Raw genomic sequence first — 25665 nt, forward strand, 5'->3', positions numbered from 1 at the left:
AGCATTGAAGCTGCTGAGGTAAAGTGAAAGCTGAGCGCTGATTGGCTGCTATGGACAACTAGAACTGTCTGACTGTGAGGCAGTCACACATTTTCTGCTTTATATATATAGACTCATCTGTTATATCTCTGAGGTGATTGCTAAGGCCTCTTTCACACTTCAGTTTTTTACAATCAGTCACAATCCGCCAGGTTTTGAAAAAAACGGATCCGCAATTTTCTTTTGAGGATCCGTTTTTTTCCCCATTGACTTCCATTATTGGCGGATTGTGACGGATTGCCGTCCATTGCATCCGTTTTTTTTTGCGGATCCGCCAAAAGTTCCTGTCCGTTACCATCCTCAAAGATTTCAAAATGGAGCTTGCAACGTTTTTTTCTGTGGCGGATCCTCCAGACACTGTTTTAACCCGAAATTCTTTCTAGGTGCCGGACAAAAAATTCTCTCTCTCATTCTCTCTCTCTCTCTCTCTCCTTTTCCAGGCTGTGATTCCTTTAAAATTCTTCATTTGTCGGATCCATCAAAAAAACGGACGGGTGCCATCCGTTGTCATCAGTACTAACACAGACCCGCCATCCGCCCTTTTGACGGATTTTGACTGATGCAAAAAAACTGAAGTGTGAAAGAGGCCTAAGGGTCATAATACTAAGAACTGGTCTTTAAAATGGCGCCCAAAAAAACGACCATCTATTGGGCAAGTTAATACAAAAGCTAAGAAAGCAAAATTGTCTCAAACAGCTGAACAATGTGAGTCCCGGCTTGAAAGGAAACGGATGACACAGGCTGAGTCAAAGGGAGCGGAGACATCCTAGCAGCGGGAACGTCGTCTTCAGGAAAAACGGATGAGAAAGACTGAATCAAGGGACGCGGAAACATCTGAACAAAAAGGATGAACATTGTCAAAATGATCGCATATGACACATGCAAGCTGATCAGGGTGTGAATCTATACCTGAGACAAAAAGACATTGAATTTGCAAAGACTTTTCCATCAACACAATCTGTAAACCTTTGTAAAACAGCCTTAGAAGGTGCGGAATATCCGGCTGTAATAAGAGCAGACAAGACACCGGATGGTGAGCAGAAAAGGAGATTTAATTCTCCCGGTGTTAGTGAAGCAGCTATTGTAATGGTTGGACGGGACTTTCTAAGCCGAGATATCATTATTCAGCGACGAAGGGAAAATCTTCAATATATTCCAGAAACACATAGATCATATGATCCTCTACAATATCCTATAATATTGTGGAATGGCCAAGATGGCGATCACTATAATCTAACGCAGACTGATCCCAACACTGCGAGGCCAACCAGTAACCAACCAATAACAAATATCACCTATGGACTTCTACACCTACCAAATAATGATCAGACAACAATGTAGGCAACTTTTTCATAAATGTACAGCAGATATGTATGTCAAGGTGGAAAGTGAGAGTCTTTTGTGCAACTGAACCAACAAAACTTACAGGGAGCCATGCCAAAAGCGTGGTCTGATGGAGGATGCTCCACACCGGGACATTGCAGGAGGCGTCCCTCATTCACTTCCCACCTCACCCTCGAAGCCTGGTCCCTATAATAACTACAACCTGTGCTCCTTCCAATCCCCGGGCTCTATGGGACAAATACAGAGAATGTCCTAGAGAAGATATTCATAGAGAGGTAATCCGGACTGAGACATAAATGTCACTGCCGACATATTCACCAAAGTCCTCCTGACTCCAGAAGAAAGGAGCGAATGTATCAGTAGGAAAACTCTAATAGCATTAGGGTTACCGGCACCAGCTCCACCGGACTCCGGGGTTATGGGCAGAGAGATTCTGAGAGGAAAGCCGTGATTTGGGGAAGATGATAGAAGGTGTCCCCTTATATAAGCCTCTATTGGTGATGAGCACAGATCGGAGGATTCGGCAATTATGGCTCAGACTCCAGTGGAAATGGGAGACTGTTTTCCCTTGATGCCCCAGGAGGTTCTGGGAAAACATTCTGCATTAATCTGCTGCTCGCAGAAATTCTCTCAATCACTAACATTACTCCGACCGCTGCATCGTCTGGGATTGTGGCCGCTCTCTTAGATGGAGGCCGCACGGCTCATTCAGCACTAGGATCACCCCTGAATCTAGCGCTCATGGAAACTCCCATCTGTAATATCACTAAGATCTGGGAGGATCCAATCACTTAATGGGGGGAATTGTTCTACTCTTTACAATGTTACCTGTTCTTAAAGGAGCAACAGCAGCTGAATACAGCACAGCACAGTCCTGTATACACTGAGGCCCCTGATCATGTGACCCCTGACTCCGCCCCTCCTGTGACCTCATCACAGGTCCTGTGCGCACAGAGCAGCCATATATGTGGAGTGCGAGTGGAGGTAGGTGCTGGAGATTTCCCATTACATTAACCCCTTCAGCACTGAGGAGACGCTTTTGAAGTCTCTGTGTGGTGTGAACAGTGAGGTAACAGCTGTGGACAGAATGCGGCTTCGCCGGTTCCCGGCTCCACATTAGACCCATTCAGACAACTGCAGGATGAGAGGACAGAAGCCCAGAGAAGTTTCTCCCACAATGTGATTCTTTCTCTCCTCGCTCCGCTCCAGCACAGTAATGTAGACACTAGTGATGAGGGAGCCGCTCTCCACTACTCCATCAGGCATCGGGAGCGCGGACAAGCTTGTTACTCGATTACCGCAGGTGATGGAGCGCCGTGCTCGAGTGCCCAGCCAGTAACCATGCGGGGATTGCCCCCATACACGGTGATGCTGGGGCCATGTTGGCTCCTGACATACTGTGACTGTCCGGCCTCATCACGTTATCGGGTTTATAGAAGACCCAGTGTCGCGATGCTCGGCACACCGTCCTCAGGAGGCCGCTCAGGGACAGTGGTTATAGGAGGGAGCGCTTAGATTGTCAGCCCCCTAAGTATTATAAAGTTGTATCCCTTAGTGTCTTCCATGTGTCCCTGTAGGGAGTATTTAACCCCTTCACCCCGAAGCCTGTTTTCACCTTCCTGACCGGGCCAATATTTTCATTTCTGACCACTGTCCCTTTATGAGGTAATAACTCTGGACGCTTCCATGGATCCCACTGATTCCGAGAGAGTTTTCTCGTGACATATTGTACTTTATGATAGTGGTAGCATTTCTTTAATATAACTTACATTTATTTGTGAAAAAATCAGAAGTTGGGCAAAAACTGTGAAATTTGTCATGTCTCACAAAGTACTTGACAAATAACATTTCCCACATGTCTACTTTACATCAGCCCAATTTTGGAAACCTGATTTTTTTGTTAGGAAGTTATAAGGGTTAAAAGTTGACCAGTGAATTCTCATTTTTACAGCAAAATTTTCAAAACCATTTTTTTTAGGGACCACCTCACATTTGAAGTGACTTTGAGGGGTCTATATGACACAAAGTTCCCAAAAGTGACACCATTCTAAAAACTGCACCCCTCAAGGTGCTCAAAACCACATTCAAGAAGATTATCAATCCTATAAGTGCTTCACAGGAACTGAAGCAACATGTAAGAAAAAAATGAGCATTTAACTTTTTAGTCACAAAAATTATCTTTTAGCCCCAATTTTTTCATTTCAACAAGGGTAACAGGAGAAAATGGACCACAAAAGTTGTTTACCAATTTCTCCTGAGTATGCCAATACCCTATCTGTGGGGGAAAACTACTGTTTGGGTGCATGGCAGGTCTCGGAAAGGAATGAGCACAGTTTGACATTTTGAACGCAAACTTAGCTGGAATTGAGAGCGGTTTGAAGAGCACCTGATGTGAATATAGAGTGGAAACCCCCCACAAATGACACCATTTTGGAAACTAGACCCCTAAAGGAACTTATCTAGATGTGTAGTGAGCACTATGAACCCTCAGGTACTTCACAGGAGTTTATAACGTAGAGCCATGAAAACAAGAATCTAATTTTTTCTGAAAAATAATCTTGTAGTCTCAATTTTTTTTAACAAGGTTATCAGGAGAAAATGGACCACAAACACTGTTGTCCAGTTTCTCCTAAGTATGCCGATACCCCATATGTGGAGGAAAATAACTGTTTGGGCACATGTCAGGGCTCAGAATGGAAGAAGTGACATTTTGGAATTCAGACTTTGATGGAATGGTCTGCGGGCATCATGTCGTGTTTGCAGAGCCCTTGATGTGCCTAAACAGTGGAAATCCCATGCAATTGACCCCATTTTGGAAACTACATCCATCAAGGAATTTATCTAGAGGCATAGTTTTATATTAATGATTATAATGCTTTTGGTTTTACTGGTGTATGAATTTATAATGTGGTATAATGCGTAAGATGTTTGGAGTACATCAGCTTATAAAAATTTCTTGTGTCAACAGGGTAAAAACAAATGTTATTAATTTGTGGACGTGTGGCACACTTTTGAAGCAATCCATAATTCAAATACCAGGTTTCTCAGGGCAGGTGTCACAATGCTAAATTGTGTCCTTTCGAATTCCACTCTTGAGGCATACTCTGCACCGTTTTTGTGATCTTTCATCGCTGTTTGGGGAACCAGTCCTGGAAAATGTTGACCTGGGACAATTTCAGAAGTAATGGGACCCTCACCTTCCTGAGTGCCAAACATTAGGGCCTTGATGACTACCTCCTAAAACTGAAGGAAATTCCCCTTATTACTTGCGGATCCGAACACCACAAAAGCTTTGTACAGTGCCATCTGCACAATGTGCACAGCCAATTTTTTGTACCATACTTTAGCTTTTTGCATGGCACTGTAGGGTTTGAGGTCCTGATCTGAGAGATCTACACCCCGTGTACTGATTGTAATCCAAGGTACAATCTGGCTTTGGGACTTGTGTTGTGGTACCATGAATAGTGACAAGGGAGCTGTTGTCACGGTGTATGGCGGTGACCATAAGGACATCCCTTTTGTCCATACTTGACCACCAGAATGTTGTAGCTGAATTGGGCTCTGCTATCGCCCTTTCTCAGCATTTGCCCAATCGGCTTAGGGAGGCCACTCTGATTTTTTTCGCATGGCCAATGGCCTTATTCAGTGTCTGTGGCTGGAGGTGTGGAGACCTCCCAGATGTGTGTACTAAACTCACTGACCAGAGCGGGTTGACCCGCATTGTTATATGGACTGTTTACTGGTTCCTGCTTGCTTTTCACTTTGTGCCGGAAAAGGTTGTATCTTTGTTTTGAGTATCCAGAGTAGTTTATACAACTTTATTAAACTTGCTTGGATATTTCCACAATACCACTTCCTGTGCCTACCTCAACAGCAGCCGAGTGAGTACAGATTCCTACAACTGGTGGAGAATGCAGGCACAAATCCTAAGAGGTAGTGTGACTGTTGAAATTGTGATTGCTTTGGCAGCTTTGCTCACTGCCTGTTGACGCTTGGGTGTTATAGCAGTGCGGTGTATCTTTTGCCTTTGATAAAGGCAGTTATTGGTACCAGGACCCTATAGACGCAGGGTGTTAGACATGGCTCATTCCATTGAGTTGGGTGGTCACCTGGGGCAGAAAAGTCCAAGGAGCGCATTCTGCAGAGATTCTACTGGCCTGGGTGTTACAGAGAAATCCTGAACTACTGTCGTTCCTGCCCCACGTGCAAACTGACCTCCCTAGTAGCTCACTTCCGCAGTCCTCTGGTACTGTTGCCCATAATCGAGGTGCCATTCGAGCAGATAGTGATAGACCTGGTGGGACCCCTGTAAAGTCTGCAAGACGACATCAATACATAAAGGTGGTCCTGGATTATGTTACCCGGTACCCAGAGTAATACCTCTGCTAAATGTATCTCTAAGCAGCTAGTCCATATCTTCTCCAGGACCAGGCTGCCGAAGAATATAGTGACGGACCAAGGGACCCCCATCATGGCAAAGGTCATGAGGGAGTTGTGCAAAACCCTGCAAATTTCCCAGCTCAGAACCTCAGGGTACCATCCCCAGACTGATGGACTTGTGGAGAGGTTTAACAAAACCTTGAACGCTATGCTGAAGAAAGCAGTGAAGAAGGACGGCTGAGACTGGGATTGTCTGTTTCCATACCTGTTGTTCTCCATCCAGGAAGTTCTCCAAGCTTCCACTGGCTTCTCCCCATTTGAACTGCTCTATGGACGACACCCTCGAGGGCTCCTGGATGTGGCAAAGAAATCCTGAGTAGCTGAAAGTACCCCCTATAGAAGTGTGGTAGAACATGTCATCCAGGTGCAAGAGAGGATTGCCAACGTGATGCCCATTGTGAAGGAGCACCTCCTCAAGGTTCAAGAAGCCCAGTCCAGGGTGTATAATTGGTCAGCCAGGGTAAGAGAGTTCAACCCAGGGTAGTGCTGCCACGAGGAATTTCTGGAGCCCAAAATGGCAAAATTTTAGGGGCCTTCTTGAGACTAAGCCCACCTCTCCATTACTCCACCCCTTGAACTGTCCACAGCCCCACCGCTCTGTCTTGGAAAAACTCCACGTCTCACCAATCACACATTAACAGTTCTCATCACCAGATCACACATATAGCCAGCAGCTTTTGTTTTGGTCAAAAGATTTTTTAAGCCACCATCACAACAAGGTAGACTCTTTTGGCCGAGCTCTACTTTTCTCTATCCTATTAATCATTTGTTAAAATATCCAATTCAATTTAGGTATATTTGTAATTATTTTTCAATTTTTAAAATGACCAGTAATATCACATACAAGGGACAAATACCTCCTCACCATGTCCAGATCACATTACCACCACATGGTGACCAATAATACCAAATACAAGGAACAAATACCCCCACACCATGACCAGACCACATATTACCACTAGTGATAAGCGAGTATGCTCGTTACTCAAGATTTCCGAGCATGCTTGGGTGGGCTCCGAGTATTTTTGCAATGCTCAGAAATTCAGTTTGAGTCCCTGCAACTGCATGATTTGTGGCTGCTAGACAGCCTGAATACATGTGGCAATCTCCACATGTATTCAAACTGTCTAGCAGCCAGAAATCATGCAGCTAGGGGGACTCAAACTTAATTTCCGAGCACGCCCAAAATACTTGGAGACCACCCAAGCATGCTCGGAAATCTCGAGTAACGAGCATACTCGCTCATCACTAATTACCACCACATAGTGACTGAATACTACAATACTGATCATTAATAAACAAAAAAACTATTAATATCACCATAAGTGCCATTATACGCAGGAGATCTGTACTTAGTATGCAGTGTCTGTTTACAGGAAATCCAGTGATCAACAGTGACATTATACACACAAGCACTGAATATATTGTACAGGTTATATAGTCATCAATGACATTATACACAGGAGCTCTGTATGTAGTGCCAGTGTAAAGGTAATACAGTGATCACTGATAACATTGTACACAGGACCGCTGTATATACAGGGTGGGCCATTTATATGGATACACCTGGGTGGGCCAACTTTAAAATGGCAGCCATGGTCACCACCCATCTTGAAAAGTTTTCCCCCTGCCATATACTAATGTGCCACAAACAGGAAGTTGATATCACCAACCATTCCCATTTAATTTAGGTGTATCCATATAAATGGCCCACCCAGATCTAACCTTATAAATAAATGGCCCACTCAGGTCTAATCTTATAAATGGCCCACCCTGTAGTATACAGTGTATAGTGTCACTTTACAGGTAACACACTGACTCACCAGTGACGTCTCTAGGTGAAGCCCTTCATCTTTGCTTTTCACCTTCATCCGGCACAGACCACCATCACTTCTTCCAGCCAGGGCTCATCTCTGCAAAAAATAACACCGTTACCTAGAGCACCGCTTGCAAAACACATTACTTAATTTTTTCTCAACTTCTAAACTACACCAGATGAAGAAAAAATGACGATAGTGTAGCTCTGCACGGTAACAGGACCGCCCCCTATTTAAAACTGTATCCTCCAAAAATAAAATAAGTACATGACTGCAGTAATAATACCCTTAATTAGCCCCTATGGTAATATCCCCACCCTGGCCCCTCTGTGTCTCATTCCTGGCTCCAGCCATATGTTCTCCCATCCTGCCCTTATGAGTATTCATTCTGCTCCATGTGATTTCCCATCCTGCCCCTATCTGTCCCGTGATCCTGTCCCATCTGCCTTGTGATCCTGCCTCATCTGTTTCCATTGTATCCATCATGCCCATGATCCTGCGCCATCTGCCTCTATTCTCCTCCATGATCCTGCACCATGTTGTCCATCCTGCCTCATGATCCTGCCCCATCTGTCTCCATCTTACCACCGTGTCTCCCATCCTGCCACCGTGTCTCCCATCCTGCCTCCATGTCTCCAATCCTGCCCCTTGTCTCCCATCCGGCCACCTTTGTCTCACATCCTGCCCCATGTCTCCCATCCGGCCATCGTGTCTCGCATCCTGCCCCGTGATTCCAATCCTGCCCCCTTGTCTCCCATCCTGCCCCCGTGTCTCCCATCCTGCCCCCGTGTCTCCCATCCTGCCCCCGTGTCTCCCATCCTGCCCCCGTGTCTCCCATCCTGCCCCCGTGTCTCCCATCCGGCCACCGTGTCTCCCATCCGGCCACCGTGTCTCCCATCCGGCCATCGCTTCTCCCATCCTGCCCTCATGTCTCCCATCCGGCCATCGTGTCTCCGATCCGGCCCCCGTGTCTCCAATCCTGCCCCCGTGTCTCCCATCCTGCCCCTATGTCTCCCATCCTGCCCCTATGTCTCCCATCCTGCCCCTATGTCTCCCATCCTGCCCCTATGTCTCCCATCCTGCCCCTATGTCTCCCATCCTGTCCCCGTGTCTCCCATCCTGCCCCCCCGTGTCTCGCATCCTTCCCCCTTGTTTCCTGTCCTGCCCGTGTTTCCAGTCCTTCTTCCTTGTCTCCAATCCTGCCCCCGTGTCTCCCATCCTTCCCCATGTCTCCCATCCTGCCATCCTGTCCCCGTGTCTCCCATCCTGTCCCCGTGTCTCCCATCCTGTCCCCGTGTCTCCCATCCTGTCCCCGTGTCTCCCATCCTGCCCCCGTGTCTCCCATCCTGCCCCCGTGTCTCCCATCCTGCCCCCGTGTCTCCCATCGTGCCACTATGTCGCTTTCAATAAAAAAAACTTTTCTCCTCACCTGGCCGCGCTCCTGCGCCGATGTTCCCTCCATGCAGTTCAAGCGCGCACTCGCCTGCGAATGACAATCACGTCATACGCAGTCGGAGTGTGTGCTGACGTCAGCTTCCGGCCAGTGTTTTTCACGTAATATATGAAAGACTATGGAAGGGAAAATTCCCCCTAAAATACATCATATCCAGAGGAAAAAAACACTGTACATGGAGAATTTGGCATCAAATAACTCCTGTCTTGTTCGTACAAACCATCTCTTATAAAAGCCTCAAACTTCTGTGTGTGACTCAGACCTGAGATCTAACGTGATAGAAGATTACAGTGCGGGGAAGACGGGAAACCTTCATATAGACGGCTGGTGGGGATGGAGTCAGTGACGGACTCTGGCCAAATATGTTTCTAGAGCCGTAGTAGAAGATGAAGATGTCGTCCTCATCATGAAGTAGTTATTTCTCCTGTCCCGTGTAATGAATATCTCCTGCAGTATTGCTAATGCTGATTCCAGTGTCGGTAAATGAGACGGGAATTAGCGTTATGGAAGATGAGTCTATGAGAAACGTATTCAGCTGCCGACTCAGAGGAAGAAACTGATTGTTGTCTGTGGCCTAAATATATAGGTTTTATTAGTAGATGTCATTAAAAAAATAGAATGTTGCAAAATAATAAAAATACCGATTGTGCTTGGGTTCCCCGTCAGTCTCTGTATTTCCTGGTCAGTCCCAATGAACTTGTGATTTGTACAGCCAATCAGTTGCCGAAGCAGTGGCCAACTTAGCTAGTGGTTGGGATCATGGAGAAGATAACTTAGCAATTCATCATTTCTTCCAGTCTATACAAGTTTTAAAAATACAACATCTACACATTCTATCTCCTGTTATGTTTCCCGTATTATATCCAGTAATTTTATTATTACACAGGATTTTTATGATGTTACATCGGCTCATCTTCTTCTCATTCAGGTCTCTACAATATCAGATCCTGTCAGTGAACATTTTCTAGAATTTTTCTGAATTAAACATCAAGGATGGATATGGATAGAGACAAGATGACGGAGAGGATATTACACCTCACCCTAGAGATACTCTTCCGGCTTACTGGAGAGGTGAGAGATTCTGATGACATCACATTACATCACTCTTATCTATGGGAATAACAGATGGACAGAACTGGAGAGGTGAGGACTCTGGAAATGTCTGTAGTGAGATTTATTAATGTGTCTCTCCATAACCAGGATTACACAGTAGTGAAGAAGACCTCTAGTGAGCGCTGTCAGGACCCTGTGTCTGAGGGATGGGGAAGACCCCTGAGTCCAATCATGAGGCCTCCACCTCAACTGCTGATACATGAGGACATCAATGACCAGAAGATCCTAGAACTCACCTACAAGATGATTGAGCTGCTGACTGGAGAGGTGACACTGCTGGGAATGCTGGGACATTGTACAGTAACTCTATGAAGGGATCGGGGGGATGATGGTATCATTGTATGTGTCAGGTTCCTATAAGGTGTCAGGATGTCGCCGTCTATTTCTCCATTGAGGAGTGGGAGTATTTAGAAGGACACAAAGATCAGTACAAGGACGTCATGATGGAGGTTCCCCAGCTCCTCACATCACCAGGTAATAGACAGGACTAAATACACACGGCCTATAATTATCTGTATGTAAAGAATGAATTCAGTCGCTGTATGTGTTTCCTCCAGATCTATCCAGTAAGAGGACAACACCAGAGAGATGTCTCCGTCCTTTTCTTCCACAGGACTGTGAACAAGAAGATCCCAATGTTCCTCAGGATCATCAGGTAGATGGAGAGAAGGTGTCATGAGATCTCCCCTATGATGTGTAGACGGCTGTGAAGTTCTTGAGCTGTTTCTTTCCATGTCAAGTGAACCAATGAATATTACCACTAGATTTTTCATTATTTTGAGAATTTATTCTTTGGTAATACTGTGTTAGAGGATGCAAAATGAGAAAGAAAAATTATAAATTTTAGGGTTTTTTTAAATTAATTTTCAAAATTGTGGAAAAAATGTGAATTTCTGGGAAAAACATCCTTCAACTTAGAACAGTACAGGCTTTCAACAGCTATGTCACAAGAGTATCTTTGTTAATATTTTACCCATGCAGAATCAAACGCAAAATTTCAAAATGCATTTTCAAAATATCAATATGAAATAAAATGAGCCAAAAAAATCCCATGTGCCTCATATGCTCCTAGCCACATCTGTACCAAAATTCAAGTTGGGCTCTCAATGGGATCATACTTAAATAACATAAAAAATAACAAAGAAAATCTCTATATAAACAGTGTCATTTCGAAAATCTTGAATTCAGACTAGTTTTGTCCTGGGGTCTAAAGGTGTGGGGTCTAGGTTTTCCAAATCAAAAACTCATGTTTTTTTAGTTATTGGGAGGGAAGCTTCGGCTGCTTCTTCACACGACAAACAGCTGCCTGGACCGTGAGATGAGCTTTATAAACACTCAAACTGCTCTCCACCAATCCTGTCACATTTCCCTGACCTATCCGGTAATGGAGACAACCTGAGCAGATTTGGAAATGGGACTGACACAAGCGCACCCCAGAAGGGGTGTGGAATATAGCATTAATTAAACCCTGGAACTATTTTCGTTTTTGCGCTTTCGTTTTTTGTTCACCTTCTTCCCAGAGACATAACTTTTATATTTTTCTGTCCAAATGGCCATGTGAGGGCTTGTTTTTTGTGGGACAAGTTGTACTTTTGAACTACACCATTGGTTTTAACATATCGTGTACTGGAAAACGAAAAACAATTTCCAAGTGCGGTGAAATTGAAAAAAAGAAGTGCAACTTTAGTTGTTTTTTTTTTTTACCATGTTCACTAAATGCTAAAACTTACCTGCTGTTATTATTCTCCAGGTCATTTTGAGTTAAAAAAAAAAAAGTCCAAACTTTGGTAAAAAAAAAAAAGGAGCGATTTTCCGAGACCTATAGCGACTCCATTTTTTGTGATTTGGGGCTAAGTGAGGGCTTATTTTTTGTGCGCCGAGCTGCTGTTTTTATTGATATCATTTTAGTGTAGATATGATCTTTTGATCGTCCGTTATTGCATTTTATTGCAATGTAACGGCGACCAAAAATCGTAATTCTGGCGTTTTGAATTTTTTTCTAGTTACGCTGCTTACCAATCGGGTTAACTCTTATTTTTATATTGATTGATCGGACTATTCTGAATGCGGCAATACCCAATATGTGTATGTTTGATTTTTTTTAATTGTTTTATTTTGAATGGGGCGAAAGGGGAGTGAATTGAACTTTTATTTTTTTTATTTTTGTAATATTTTTAAAAATATTTTTTTTTTTACTTTTTGCATGCTTCAATAATCTTCATGGGAGACTAGAAGCTGTAGTTGTCTGATCGCCTCTGCTACACACTGAAGATGATCAGATCTCCTGTGTGTAGCAGAAATGCTGACTTGCTATGAGCGCGGACCACCGGGTGGCGCTCCTGGCAATCCGGCAATGACAATCAAAAAAGTCTGCTGGAGTCCTCTGGTTGTCATGTCAACCCATCAGTGACCCTGGGTCACCAATGGGTGGGATTTCCGGCATGCTTCCAGTAAGTGTGAGTTAAATGCCGCTGTCATTTAAAGGAAATCTGTCACCTCATTTTGTCATGCTATGTAAATGACTTGTCCCGTAACACAGCGAAATACTTCTGGGACAGACATAGTTCACCGGTACATGCGCAGTAATGCTTTTCGGCTTTGCCCGTAGTTGGGCAAAGTTTACTGCGCTTGCGCGTGTCCATGTTGCAATGCACACGCACAGAAAATGGAGGACAAGTATGGAAATTCCCAGAAATATTGCAGACAGCGGCCAAGGAGGGGTGGAGGAAAGGAGCCCAAAAACTGCCCATTGGACTGGACACAAGTCATTTACATAGCCCTCCAAAATGAGGTGACAGATTCCCTTTAACAGGTAAACAGCCAAGGATGAATCATGATTCCACCCGCGGCTGTTGAAGGCACATGTCAGCTGTTCACAACAGCAGACATGTGCCGAGAAAGATGTGGGCTCAGCACTGGAGACCACATTAAAGGAAGGGATTCCGACGAGGGCGTATTATTACGCCCAACATCAGAAACAAGTTAAAATAAAAAAAGAACAAATTAATAAATACCCGAAGGGGAAAATTAAGGGGTCAATACTGAAAGAAGTAAAGTATTATTTTAAAAGCGAGAGAGGTAAAGGAGAACCCATGTCCTGACGCGCCTGGGCCTGTGCACTCTGGCTGAGTTAATCCAACAGTAGTGTCTACACAGGCTTCAGGCCCGGATTGGCAATATAACCAACCGGGCATTTTCCCGCTGGGCCGCTGTCACGTGGGCCGCGGGCGGCAGCGCCCGATCATCTGGCCGCTTGCCAGCTGCTGCGGCCACTGTTGCTCCTGCCGCCGGCCCTCTGCGGGCATGGCGGTGATAGTTTCCAAGTTCCTCCCGCACTGCAGGGAGATAAGACGCCACACCCCTCCCCTCGCACCCCATCCTCGCCGTAGCATGAGACCCCCTCCCCCCGCAGCCACTCACAGCGTCGCACTCGCTTGCCTGCTCACTCTGTTCGCAGGACCTGTGATGAGGTCACAGGAGGGGAGGAGTCAGGGGGTCACATGATCAGGAGCCTTTGTCCAGACCCCCGATCATGTCACCCCTGACTCCGCCCCTCCTGTGACCTCATCACAGGTCCTGTGCGCTCAGCCTTGCCTCTAACGTCTGCAAGACTCTGCTTTGCTGTTGTCATGGTGCTGGTTGAGGTAAGTATGTGTGGGGTCAGGATTTACAGTGTGGATGTAGCAGAGCTGTGTGTATGAGGTGTACGGAGCGGAGCCGTGTGTGTACGAGGTGTACGGAGCGGAGCCGCGTGTGTACGAGGTGTACGGAGAGGAGCCGCGTGTGTACGAGGTGTACGGAGCGGAGCAGTGTGTGTACGAGGTGTACGGAGCGGTGCCATGTGTGTACGAGGTGTACGGAGCAGAGCCGTGTGTACGAGGTGTATGGAGCTGAGCCGTGTGTACGTTGTGTACAGAGCGGAGCCGTGTGTACGAGGTGTACGGAGCGGAGCCGCGTGTGTACGAGGTGTACGGAGCGGAGCCGTGTGTACGAGGTGTACGGAGCGGAGCCGCGTGTGTACGGAGCAGAGCCGCGTGTGTACGAGGTGTACGGAGCAGAGCCGCGTGTGTACGAGGTGTACGGAGCGGAGCCGCGTGTGTACGAGGTGTACGGAGCGGAGCCGCGTGTGTACGAGGTGTACGGAGCGGAGCCGCGTGTGTACGGAGCGGAGCCGCGTGTGTACGAGGTGTACGGAGTGGAGCCGCGTGTGTACGAGGTGTACGGAGCGGAGCCGCGTGTGTACGAGGTGTACGGAGCGGACCCGCGTGTGTACGTTGTGTACGGAGAGGAGCCGCGCGTGTACGGAGAGGAGCCGCGCGTGTACGAGGTGTACGGAGAGGAGCCGCGCGTGTACGAGGTGTACGGAGAGGAGCCGCGCGTGTACGAGGTGTACGGAGAGGAGCCGCGCGTGTACGAGGTGTACGGAGAGGAGCCGCGCGTGTACGAGGTGTACGGAGAGGAGCCGCGCGTGTACGAGGTGTACGGAGAGGAGCCGCGCGTGTACGAGGTGTACGGAGAGGAGCCGCGCGTGTACGAGGTGTACGGAGAGGAGCCGCGCGTGTACGAGGTGTACGGAGAGGAGCCGCGCGTGTACGAGGTGTACGGAGAGGAGCCGCGCGTGTACGAGGTGTACGGAGAGGAGCCGCGCGTGTACGAGGTGTACGGAGAGGAGCCGCGCGTGTACGAGGTGTACGGAGAGGAGCCGCGCGTGTACGAGGTGTACGGAGAGGAGCCGCGCGTGTACGAGGTGTACGGAGAGGAGCCGCGCGTGTACGAGGTGTACGGAGAGGAGCCGCGCGTGTACGAGGTGTATGGAGCAGAGCCGTGTGTGTACGAAGTGTACGGAGAGGAGCCGTGTGTATGAGGTGTACGGAGAGGAGCCGCGTGTGTACGAGGTGTACGGAGCAGAGCCGTGTGTGTACGAAGTGTACGGAGAGGAGCCGTGTGTATGAGGTGTACGGAGAGGAGCCGCGTGTGTACGAAGTGTACGGAGAGGAGCCGCGTGTGTACGAGGTGTACGGAGAGGAGCCGTGTGTGTACGAAGTGTACGGAGCAGAGCCGTGTGTGTACGGAGAGGAGCCGTGTGTATGAGGTGTACGGAGAGGAGCCGCGTGTGTACGAGGTGTACGGAGCAGAGCCGTGTGTGTACGAAGTGTACGGAGAGGAGCCGTGTGTGTACGAGGTGTACGGAGAGGAGCCGCGTGTGTACGAGGTGTACGGAGCAGAGCCGTGTGTGTACGAAGTGTACGGAGCAGAGCCGTGTGTGTACGAAGTGTACGGAGAGGAGCCGTGTGTGTACGAGGTGTACGGAGAGGAGCCGCGTGTGTACGAGGTGTACGGAGCAGAGCCGTGTGTGTACGAAGTGTACGGAGCAGAGCCGTGTGTGTACGAAGTGTACGGAGAGGAGCCGTGTGTATGAGGTGTACGGAGAGGAGCCGCGTGTGTACGAGGTGTACGGAGCAGAGCCGTGTGTGTACGAAGTGTACGGAGAGGAGCCGTGTGTGTACGAGGTGTACGGAGAGGAGCCGCGTGTGTACGAGGTGTACGGAGCAGAGCCGTGTGTGTACGAAGTGTACGGAGCAGAGCCGTGTGTGTACGAAGTGTACGGAGAGGAGCCGTGTGTGTACGAGGTGTACGGAGAGGAGCCGCGTGTGTACGAGGTGTACGGAGAGGAGCCGTGTGTGTATGAGGTGTACGGAGCGGAGCCGTGTGTGTACGAAGTGTACGGAGAGGAGCCGTGTGTGTATGAGGTGTACGGAGCGGAGCCGCGTGTGTACGAAGTGTACGGAGAGGAGCCGTGTGTATGAGGTGTACGGAGAGGAGCCGCGTGTGTACGAGGTGTACGGAGAGGAGCCGCGTGTGTACGAGGTGTACGGAGAGGAGCCGCGTGTGTGCGAGGTGTACGGAGAGGAGCAGCGCGTGTACGAGGTGTACAGAGAGGAGCCGCGTGTGTATGAGGTGTACGGAGAGGAGCCGTGTGTACGAGGTGTACGGAGAGGAGCCACGCGTGTACGAGGTGGACGGAGTGGAGCCGTGTGTGTGCGGAGTGGAGCCATATGTGTACGGGATGTACGGAGCGGAGCCAAGTGTGTACAAAGCATACAAAGCGTGCTTTTCCCACGGACACAGGAGTAAACGGCGGAGCCCCGAGGAGCATTTTAAAACACACACATGACGTTCCACCTGAAGTGATGTGCTGGAAGCTGACCGGAAATGAGATAATTTCATGAGGAAATTGTGACGGAACTAGGAATGCTTCAGATCCATCACCGTGTCCTCCTCTGACAGCGCAGACAGCAGGATCGCCTTGGAATCGGGGATGCCGGCCATGTGAGCGGATCATGATAGGTCCTGCATCGGGAGGCTCAGGTGGGCACTACAATGGGAGCCGGGCTGCTATAGTATCTTTGTAGAATCTTTCTTTATTTCTTTCTCTCTTTTTCTTTCTCTCTCTGTTCTTTCTTTCTCTCTGTTCTTTCTTCCCCTCTTTCTTTCTTTTTCTTTCCTCTCTTTCTCTCTGTTCTTTCTTTCTTTACTTCTTTCTTTCTTTCTCTCTCTGTTCTTTCTCTGTCTCTCTCTGTTCTTTCTTTCTTTCCCCTCTTTCTTTCTCTCTCTGTTCTTTCTCTGTCTCTCTCTGTTCTTTCTTTGTCTCTCACTGTTCTTTCTTTCTTTCTCTCTCACTCTCCTTTCTTTCTCGCTCTCTCTGTTTTCTTTTTTCTCTCTCTGTTTTCTCTCTTCCTTAGTGCCAGGCAGTGTGCCCATAATGCCATCCACTGTGCCCTCAGTACCAGTCAGTGTGATCAGCAGTGCTAAATGGGTGTGATTAGGTGTGCACATGGGTGTGACTAGTTGTGAAATGGGTGTGGCTGGGCATGGCCAAAATTTGCAGCGGCGCGCTGTGCGCGCCGCAGTCTTTGTCCTTCTTTCCCTTCTTCAAAAGTTGGGAGGTATGATAGGGGCGGCTATGACCAGGGGTCTGGTTGCCCAATAGAGAGCAGTTCTGCCAGGAATTCTGTAATCATGCATACAAAAGGGGACAGAGATTTGGGAGGAGTACTGTACCTAAAAGCAATAAATAGGACTGAGCTGAAATACTGGGCACAGCTGTGACTACATGTTATATAGTCGTGTTAATCTCCTCTCACTTCTTGTAAACTACAAGTGTACAAAGATATTATATAGTCACCATGTGACTAGTGGGCCTGTGTAACTTCAAATGCCAGGGCTGAATTTTAGTCCCAGTCCGGCCCTGACAGGCTTCCAGTGAGTCCTTGTACTACAATCCGGGCTGGTGTGTTCACTTTCAGTGCATTCCTATTAATAGTTTAATGGTTTTCTTTTTGTATTAATACTGACTTCAGGTAAAACTATAAATCCACAGTGTAGAGTACTGAACAACTCCATTTTTATTACTGTGTTACTATAAAGCAGACGTCCCCAACCCTTCTGACCTTTGAGAGCCACAATCAGCTCTGAGCGAGGCTTGCAAGCCACATCCAGCTCTCACCACACTCACAGTAGTGACACCCAGATGCGCCATTACTGGTATAATGACAGCCAAAGCCTGCCCACACAAATCACACTGAGGCAGTATACCAAGATCCAGGGGTTCCTACCTTACCGCCTCTCCAATCTGCACTACTATGAGGGGCTACTCACAAAAGTCACTCTCTGGAGACCTACTCTCCATAGCTGATTGCTAGACCTTGTGCTAATGCACCAAGCTGGTAGACAGCTGCAAACCACACATCATGGGCCCCGTGAGCCACAAGAGACTCCTGAGCCACAGGTTGGGGACCTCTGCTGTAGAGCGTACAGTATGCCCATCAAAATTTTGAATTTGACTCCTCAAAAACAAAATATCAGAAAATATCATCTTGTGACATATCAAATTACAGCCTATACCGTTCTAAACAAAACGGTGCCTCCCCCATCTCTTTATCTAACACAAGATATGATAAAAAAAATGTAACATTACATCATACAAGCCCAAAATTCAGACTTTTTCAAAACTTTAAAAATTAACTACGGTAATGGAAATAAAAATGTTAATCTTTTTTTTTGTAATTCATTAAAGTAGCACTTCAAAAAAATAAAGAAAATAAAAACCTGAAGATATTGGGTAAAAAAGAAAATTCAGATTGGGATCACTTGACATGGAATTACCCTGCTCAGTCTTGTTGTATCCACCAGTATTATATGGTTTATACCTGTGTAATGAGAACGGTGGAGATGGCAGGATTAGAGCTGATCATAGATGTGACTTCTCCATCTGTCTGTGACTTTTACAATATTTGTTTCAGGGTGAAGATCTGACCCATATTAATACTACAGAGACATATGTGAGGGGTGATGATCGGTGTAAAGAGACGATTCCTACATATGACTACCCAGGTGAGTAGTAACCACTAAATGCAGAGAAGTCACAGATTCTTCTCAGTCACCGGCTGTGGCTGCTTTATCGGTGGTGTAGTCTGGGCATATTACCATGATCACGCCCCCGGAAGAAGCAGGCGGCGAAACGCGTGTCGGGGTGAGGGGACGCCAGGCACACTTCCACCACGCTAAGGTAATTATACCATTTCAACTTTTTTTTTATTTTGGGTCGTACTTGCTATTTTCCCATGGCACTACCATTGCATACATAATAAGTGTCCGTGTTATTTCACACGGTTTTTTAAGTTAATCTTTGTTCTAATGGGATATGCAACCCTTATTTACAGTGTTTGAGGGACACTATTTTTAATTATACCACTTTCAGAACGCAGTCCATGTTATAACATGATGGTTACAAGATTGTGATAGTATATGCCATGATGTGTTTACTTGTATACAATAGTGTAACTCTTCATGAGTATTGATTAGTGATTGTTGGTACTATAATTTGTCACATCTTATATTGTTATGAGAATGTAAAATTCATGTATTTTTCTTTGTTGGGCTGATGTCCTGCATCCCTCTTTCCTGATATTATTGATTGTGGTGTCCTAGCGTCCCCTATATGGCATTATGCTTTTGTATTTTTAAGGAATTTGTAATAAATATTGTTTTTAATGTTATTTGGGATCTCTTCTTTGTTCCATATGCGTTGTTATGGGATTTGTTTATAATACTTGAGTGAAGTGCCCTGTGTATTAGATTTGGACTTTGCTTGATTGAACCATAGAAGTCTGCTGGACACCTCTGGTTGTCATGCCAACCCATCGGTGACCTGCGACCATATGATGGAGTCACCGATTGGCAGGATTAGTGACATGCTTCCGGCGCGTTCACATTAAATGCCGCTGTCAGAGATTGACAGCAGCATTTAACGGGTTTAACAGCCACAGATGGATCGCAATTCGACCTGCGGCTGTTAGGGGCACATGTCAGCTGTTCAAAACAGCTGACATGTGCCTGGAAAGATGTGGGCTCAGCGCCAGAGCCCACAACAAAGGGAGGGACACGACAAGCGCCGTACATGTATGGTGCCTGTCATGAAGGGGTTAAAAAAAGGTGACCATTGCCTCTTCTAAATGCCTGAGATCTAAATTTACATCACCTCAGCTCTGCACTATTATAAATAGTTCTCTTTAAAAGTATATTTCTTCTTGAAACTCATGCGATGGAAAATATTGGTCCCTACGATAGTTTAGATTACCAAGAGCCACATACTCTAATTACTCCACAGAGAGGTTTCATCACTTGTTACTCAATATTTTTTTTAATACCTGAGAAGACTATTCAGCTTGATCATTTCAGTAGATGCGTTATTGTCTATAGTCAAAGTTTTTCCCATCACTCTTTAACTTTTTTAACCCCTTTACATCTGGACTTACACAGAGACCTCTAGGTTGGGCCACGCTGTTACTTGCTTTTCTATAGTGTGAGATGGTAAGAAGAATAGTATGGTAGTCGGGTCACAACCATGAAGTCAGAGAAAATACAAAATCAGAAAACACAAGAGTAGTCAGTAAACGGGCCGGGGTCATAACAGGAAATAATACACAAGCCGGGAGCTAAGCACAGAGGACTGAACCAGAGAACAAGGCTGTATCTGGCAATTTCCAGCAATATGTTTCAGGCTTTAGTAGGGTGTGGTGCTTTCCAGCTGGCTGAAGCAGGGAGCAGATTACTTCAGCTGGACAGCACACATATGCCAGACTGGATAGTACTACAGGTCCATGGTACCCTAACCTTTGTGGCTGGACAAAGCTGGTGCCACTCATACTTTCTGGTTCTGACGTCTCCTCTATTACCAGCACCGCTTGCAGAATGAATAAGGCAGCTCCTGGTGACAGAAGCAGACGTTGCAGCAGCAGGTTCCAGAGAAGATAGGACACATAATTTCTAGAAGATCTAATATAGCGAAATGTCAAAAAACCAGAGCAGTAGAAATTCCCATAAAGTGACTCCATTTTAGACAGTATAACCGTCAGTGACTTGGCCTATAGGAGTAGTGACCATTTTGAGTCCATAGGCAATTTCCGGATATTAGCACACAGTGGATGTTGGAGAGTAAAAATTGCAAATATGCCATTTTATTACCCAGCACATACAGTAGTGCCCAGATTGTGTTCAGGAGACACACACGCCGTAAATTAAGTGGGTCCTTCTCACTACAGCAATGCCAAATACATGGATGCTAAATGTGGTTTGGGCACACTGCAAGGCTCAGAAGCGAGGGGGAAATTTGACTTTTGGAGAGCGGATATTGGTGGATTGGTTTATGGAAGCCATGTTGCTTTTCAAGAGCCTTTGAGCCACTAATAATGTGTAAACCTCTGCTTTTCCATTGACAGGTGGTGGACCAGAGTGGGGACATGTTTTTTGTAAGATGAGTGGATCTTGTTTTGGTATTTTTGCCTACATAACATTGTTTGGTGGCTTTATATTCCATATTTGTGAGGCAGAATGAACAATAGTTGAACACCACGCTCCTCTTGTTCATACTATGAGGTTTTCTATTAGACTGTGAACTGTTATTGTCTTGGTGAATAATTCAATTTTTTTACATAACTTGCCATTTTTATGGACAGTTTAAGCAGGAATGTTAAAAATATAAAATTTGAGTATATTTTATTCTAAAATAATAATTTGTTTTATTCTTACCAGATTTATTACCAGATGACTGTACCAGGAGACCAGAGGGACAGCTGACATCTTCAAATTTTAAATTAGATCTTGAGATCCCACAGGATACAATAGAAGTGAATGCCGTTACTCCAGATATACCATCATCCCTTCACAGCAAAGAGCTGTCATCTGATTCTTTGAAACAGGTCCTGTCTTCTGATTCATTACCGACTACAAAAGAAAATCATAGTTGCAAAATAAGCATTAAAAAACAAACTATTCCTAAATCAAAGAAGTCACTATCACGATCAGAATATGGAAATAGTATGGCCCTCGAAAAGTCTTTTCTTAAACATAAAAAAAATCACACAGCAGAGAATAGATTTTATTGTTCCAATTGTGGGAAATGTTTTAACCAAAAATCAGATTTGGTTAAGCACCAGAGAACTCACACAGGGGAGAAGCCTTTTTCATGTTCAGAATGTGGGAAATGTTTTACACAGAAATCAGATGTGGTTAAGCACCAGAGAACTCACACAGGGGAAAAGCTTTTTTCCTGTTCAGAATGTGGGAAATGTTTTACACAGAAATCAAAACTTGTTTGTCACAAAAGAACTCACACAGGGGAGAAACCTTTTTTCTGTTCAGAATGTGGGAAATGTTTTAACCAGAAATCATACTTGGTTAGTCACCAGAGAATTCACACAGGGGAGAAGCCTTTTTCATGTTCAGAATGTGGGAAATGTTTTAAACAAAAATCAAATTTGGTTAAGCACCAGAGAACTCACACAGGGGAGAAGCCTTTTTCTTGTTCAGAATGTGGGAAATGTTTTACAGATAAATCCAATCTTATCCCACATCAGAGAACTCACACAGGGGAGAAGCCTTTTCCATGTTCAGAATGTGGGAAGTGTTTTAACCAAAAATGGAATCTTGTTACACACCAGAGAACTCACATAGGGGAGAAGCCTTTTTCATGTTCTTGATGTGGGAAATGTTTTAACCCCTTCATGACCCAGCCTATTTTGACCTTAATGACCTGGCCATTTTTTGCAATTCTGACCAATGTCCCTTTATGAGGTAATAACTCAGGAACGCTTCAACGCATTCTAGCGATTCCGAGATTGTTTTTTCGTGACATATTGGGCTTCATGATAGTGGTAAATTTAGGTCGATAATTTTTGCGTTTATTTGTGAAAAAAATGGAAATTTGGTGAAAATTTTGAAAATTTTGCAATTTTCAAATTTTGAATTTTTATTCTGTTAAACCAGAGAGTTATGTGACACAAAGTAGTTAATAGATAACATTTCCCACATGTCTACTTCAGCACAATTTTGGAAACAACATTTTTTTTCGTTAGGAAGTTATAAGGGTTAAAAGTTGACCAGCAATTTCTCATTTTTACAACAAAATTTACAAAACCATTTTTTTTAGGGACCACCTCACATTTGAAGTCACTTTGAGGGGTCTATATGGCAGAAAATACCCAAAAGTGTCACCATTCTAAAAACTGCACCCCTCAAGCTACTCAAAACTACATTCAAGAAGATTATTAACCGTTTAGGTGCTTCACAGGAGCTAAAGCAACATGGAATGAAAACATGGACATTTTAATTTTTCCAACCAAAATTTTATTTTAGCATCAGTTTTTTCATTTTCACATGGGTAACAGGATAAAATGTATCCTAAAATTTGTTGGGCAATTTCTCCTGAGTACACCGATACCTCATATGTGGTCATAAACCACTGTTTGGGCGCACGGCAGGGCTCAGAAGGCAAGGAGCGCCATTTTACTTTTTGAATGTAAAATATGCTTGAATATTTAGCGGTTGCCATGTCTTGTTTTAAGAGTACCTGTGTGCCTAAACGTTGGAGCTCCCCCACAAGTGACCCCATTTTGGAAACTAGACCCTCCAAGGAACTTATCTAGATGCATAGTATGCACTTTGAACCCCCAGGTGCTTCACAAATTGATCTGTAAAAAAAAAAGTACTTTTTTTTTTCACAAAAATTTTATTTAGCCTCAGTTTTTTCATTTTCACATGGGCAACAGGATAAAATGGATCCTAAAATTTATTGGGCAATTTCTCCTGAGTACACCGATACCTCATATGTGGTCATAAACCACTGTTTGGGCGCACCGCAGGGCCCGGAAGGGAAGGAGCGCCATGTGACTTTTTGATTGGAAAATTAGCTCCAATCGTTAGCGGACACCATGTCGCATTTGGAGAGCCCCTGTGTGCCTAAACATTGGAGCTCCCCCACAAATGACCCCATTTTGGAAACTAGACCCCCGAAGGAACTTATCTAGATGTGTGGTGAGCACTTTGAACCCCCAAGTGCTTCACAGAAGTTTATAACGCAGAGCAGTGAAAATAAAAAATAATTTTTTTTTACTCAAAAATGATTTTTTAGCCCGCTATTTTTTATTTTCACAAGGCTAACAGGAGAAATTGAACCACAAAAGTTGTTGTGCAATTTGTCCTGAGTACACTGATACCCCATATGTGGGGGGGAACCACTGTTTGGGAGCACGGGAGAGCTCAGAAGGCAAGGAGCGCCATTTTGGAATGCAGACTTTGATGGAATGTTCTTCGGGCGTCATGTTGCGTTTGCAGAGCCCCTGTGTGTCTAAACAGTAGAAACCCCCACAAGTGACCCCATTTTGGAAACTAGAACCCCCAAGGAGCTTATGTAGATGTGTAGTGAGCACTCTGAATCCCCAAGTGCTTCACAGAAGTTTATAAATGCAGAGCCATGAAAATAAAAAAATATTTTTTTTTCCTCAAAAATGATTTTTTAGCCCGCTATTTTTTATTTTCCCAAGGGTAATAGGATAAATTGGACCCCAAAAAAGTTGTTGTCCAGTTTGTCCTGAGTACACTGGTACCCCATATGTGGGGGGAAACCACTGTTTGAGCGCACGGCATGGCTCAGAAGGGAAGGAGCGTCATTTGACTTTTTGAATGGAAAATTAGCTCCAATCGTTAGCGGACACCATGTTGTGTTTGCAGAGCCCCTGTGTGCGTAAACTTTGGAGCTCCCCCACAAATGACTCCATTTTGGAAACTAGACCCCCTAAGGAACTTATCTAGATGCATAGTGAGCACTTTGAACCCCCAGGTGCTACACAGAAGTTTATAACGCAGAGCCGTTAAAATAAAAATATTTTTTTTCCCTCAAAAAATAAATTTTTAGCCTATTTTTTATTTTCACAAAGGTAACAGGATAAATTGGACCCCAAACGTTGTTGTCCAGCTTTTCCTGAGTACGCTGGTACCCTATATATGGGGGGGACCACTGTTTGGGCACACGTTGGGGCTCAGAAGGGAAGTAGTGACGCTTTGAAATGAAGACTTGATGGAATTGTCTGTGGGCATCATGTTACGTTTGCAGAGCCCCTGATGTACCTAAACAGTGGAAACCCCCCCACAAATTACCCCATTTTGGAAACTATATCACCTAAGGAACTAATCTAGATGTGAGGTGAGCACTTTGAACCCCCAAGTGCTTCACAGAAGTTTATAACACAGAACCGTGAAAATAAAAAAATATTTTTTTTTCTCAAAAAATGATTTTTAGCCCACTATTTTTTATTTTCACAAGGGTAACAAGATAAATTGGACCCCAAAAGTTGTTGTCCAGTTTGTCCTGAGTACGCTGGTACCCCATATATGGGGGGGGACCACTGTTCGGGGACACGTTGGGGCTCGGAATGGAAGTAGTGACGTTTTGAAATGCCGACTTGATGGAATGGTCTGTGGGCGTCATGTTACGTTTGCAGAGCCCCTGATGTACCTAAACAGTGGAAACCCCCCACAAGTGACCCCATTTTGGAAACTAGACCCCCCAAGGAATTTATCTAGATGTGTGGTGAGCACGTTGAACCCCCAAGTGCTTCACAGAAGTTTATAACGCAGAACCGTGAAAATAAAAAATCTTTTTTTTCCACAAAAATAATTATTTTAGCCCCCATTTTTTTATTTTCCCAAGGGTAACAGGAGAAATTAGACCCCCAAAGTTGTTGTGCAATTTTTCCTGAGTACCCTGATACCCCATAAGTGGGGGTACACCACAGTTTGGGCACACGTCGGGGCTCGAAATGGAGGGAGCACCGTTTGACTTGTTGAACGCAAAATTGGCTGGAATAAATGGTGGCTCCATGTCGCGTTTGGAGACCCCCTGACATGCCTAAACAGTGGAAACCCCTCAATTCTATCTCCAACCCTAACCCCAACACACCCCTAACCCTAATCCCAACCCTAATCATAACCCTAACCACAACCCTAATCCCAACACACCCCTAACGAAATCCCAACTCTAACCCTAACCACAAGCCTAACCGTAATCCCAACCCTAATCCCAATTCCAACCCTAACCCTAAGTTCAACCCTAACCCTAAG

The 25665-nt window shown here is 45.4% G+C and overlaps 1 protein-coding gene across 2 annotated transcripts; it reads left to right on the plus strand.

Annotated features, from left to right (window-relative positions):
• Nucleotides 1–2261: 2261 nt before the first annotated feature.
• On the plus strand, nucleotides 2262–25665 carry LOC141073001 (uncharacterized). Of its 2 annotated transcripts, none has more exons than XM_073560282.1 (7): nucleotides 2262–2367; nucleotides 10022–10164; nucleotides 10294–10473; nucleotides 10557–10680; nucleotides 10764–10861; nucleotides 18510–18600; nucleotides 21301–25665. In XM_073560282.1, exons 2-7 carry the CDS (start codon nucleotides 10087–10089, stop codon nucleotides 22245–22247), a joined length of 1518 nt encoding a protein of 505 aa, XP_073416383.1. In that variant the 5' UTR covers nucleotides 2262–2367; nucleotides 10022–10086; the 3' UTR covers nucleotides 22248–25665. The 2 variants fall into 2 exon arrangements, with proteins under 2 accessions (XP_073416383.1, XP_073416384.1); XM_073560283.1 differs by lacking the exon at nucleotides 2262–2367 and adding an exon at nucleotides 2396–2452.

Source organism: Dendrobates tinctorius, unplaced genomic scaffold, assembly GCF_039654945.1.
Source record: "Dendrobates tinctorius isolate UK_male_01 unplaced genomic scaffold, ASM3965494v1 ptg000294l, whole genome shotgun sequence".
NCBI lineage: Eukaryota > Metazoa > Chordata > Amphibia > Anura > Dendrobatidae > Dendrobates > Dendrobates tinctorius.

Excerpts from the sequence above, each read along its gene's own strand:
- LOC141073001 (XM_073560282.1), top strand. The coding sequence starts at position 10,087 with ATGGATATGGATAGAGACAAGATGACGGAGAGGATATTACACCTCACC. Across the intron at positions 10,474-10,556 it reads TTGAGCTGCTGACTGGAGAG|GTTCCTATAAGGTGTCAGGA; the intron begins GTGACACTGCTG and ends TGTATGTGTCAG. Across the intron at positions 10,681-10,763 it reads CCAGCTCCTCACATCACCAG|ATCTATCCAGTAAGAGGACA; the intron begins GTAATAGACAGG and ends TGTTTCCTCCAG.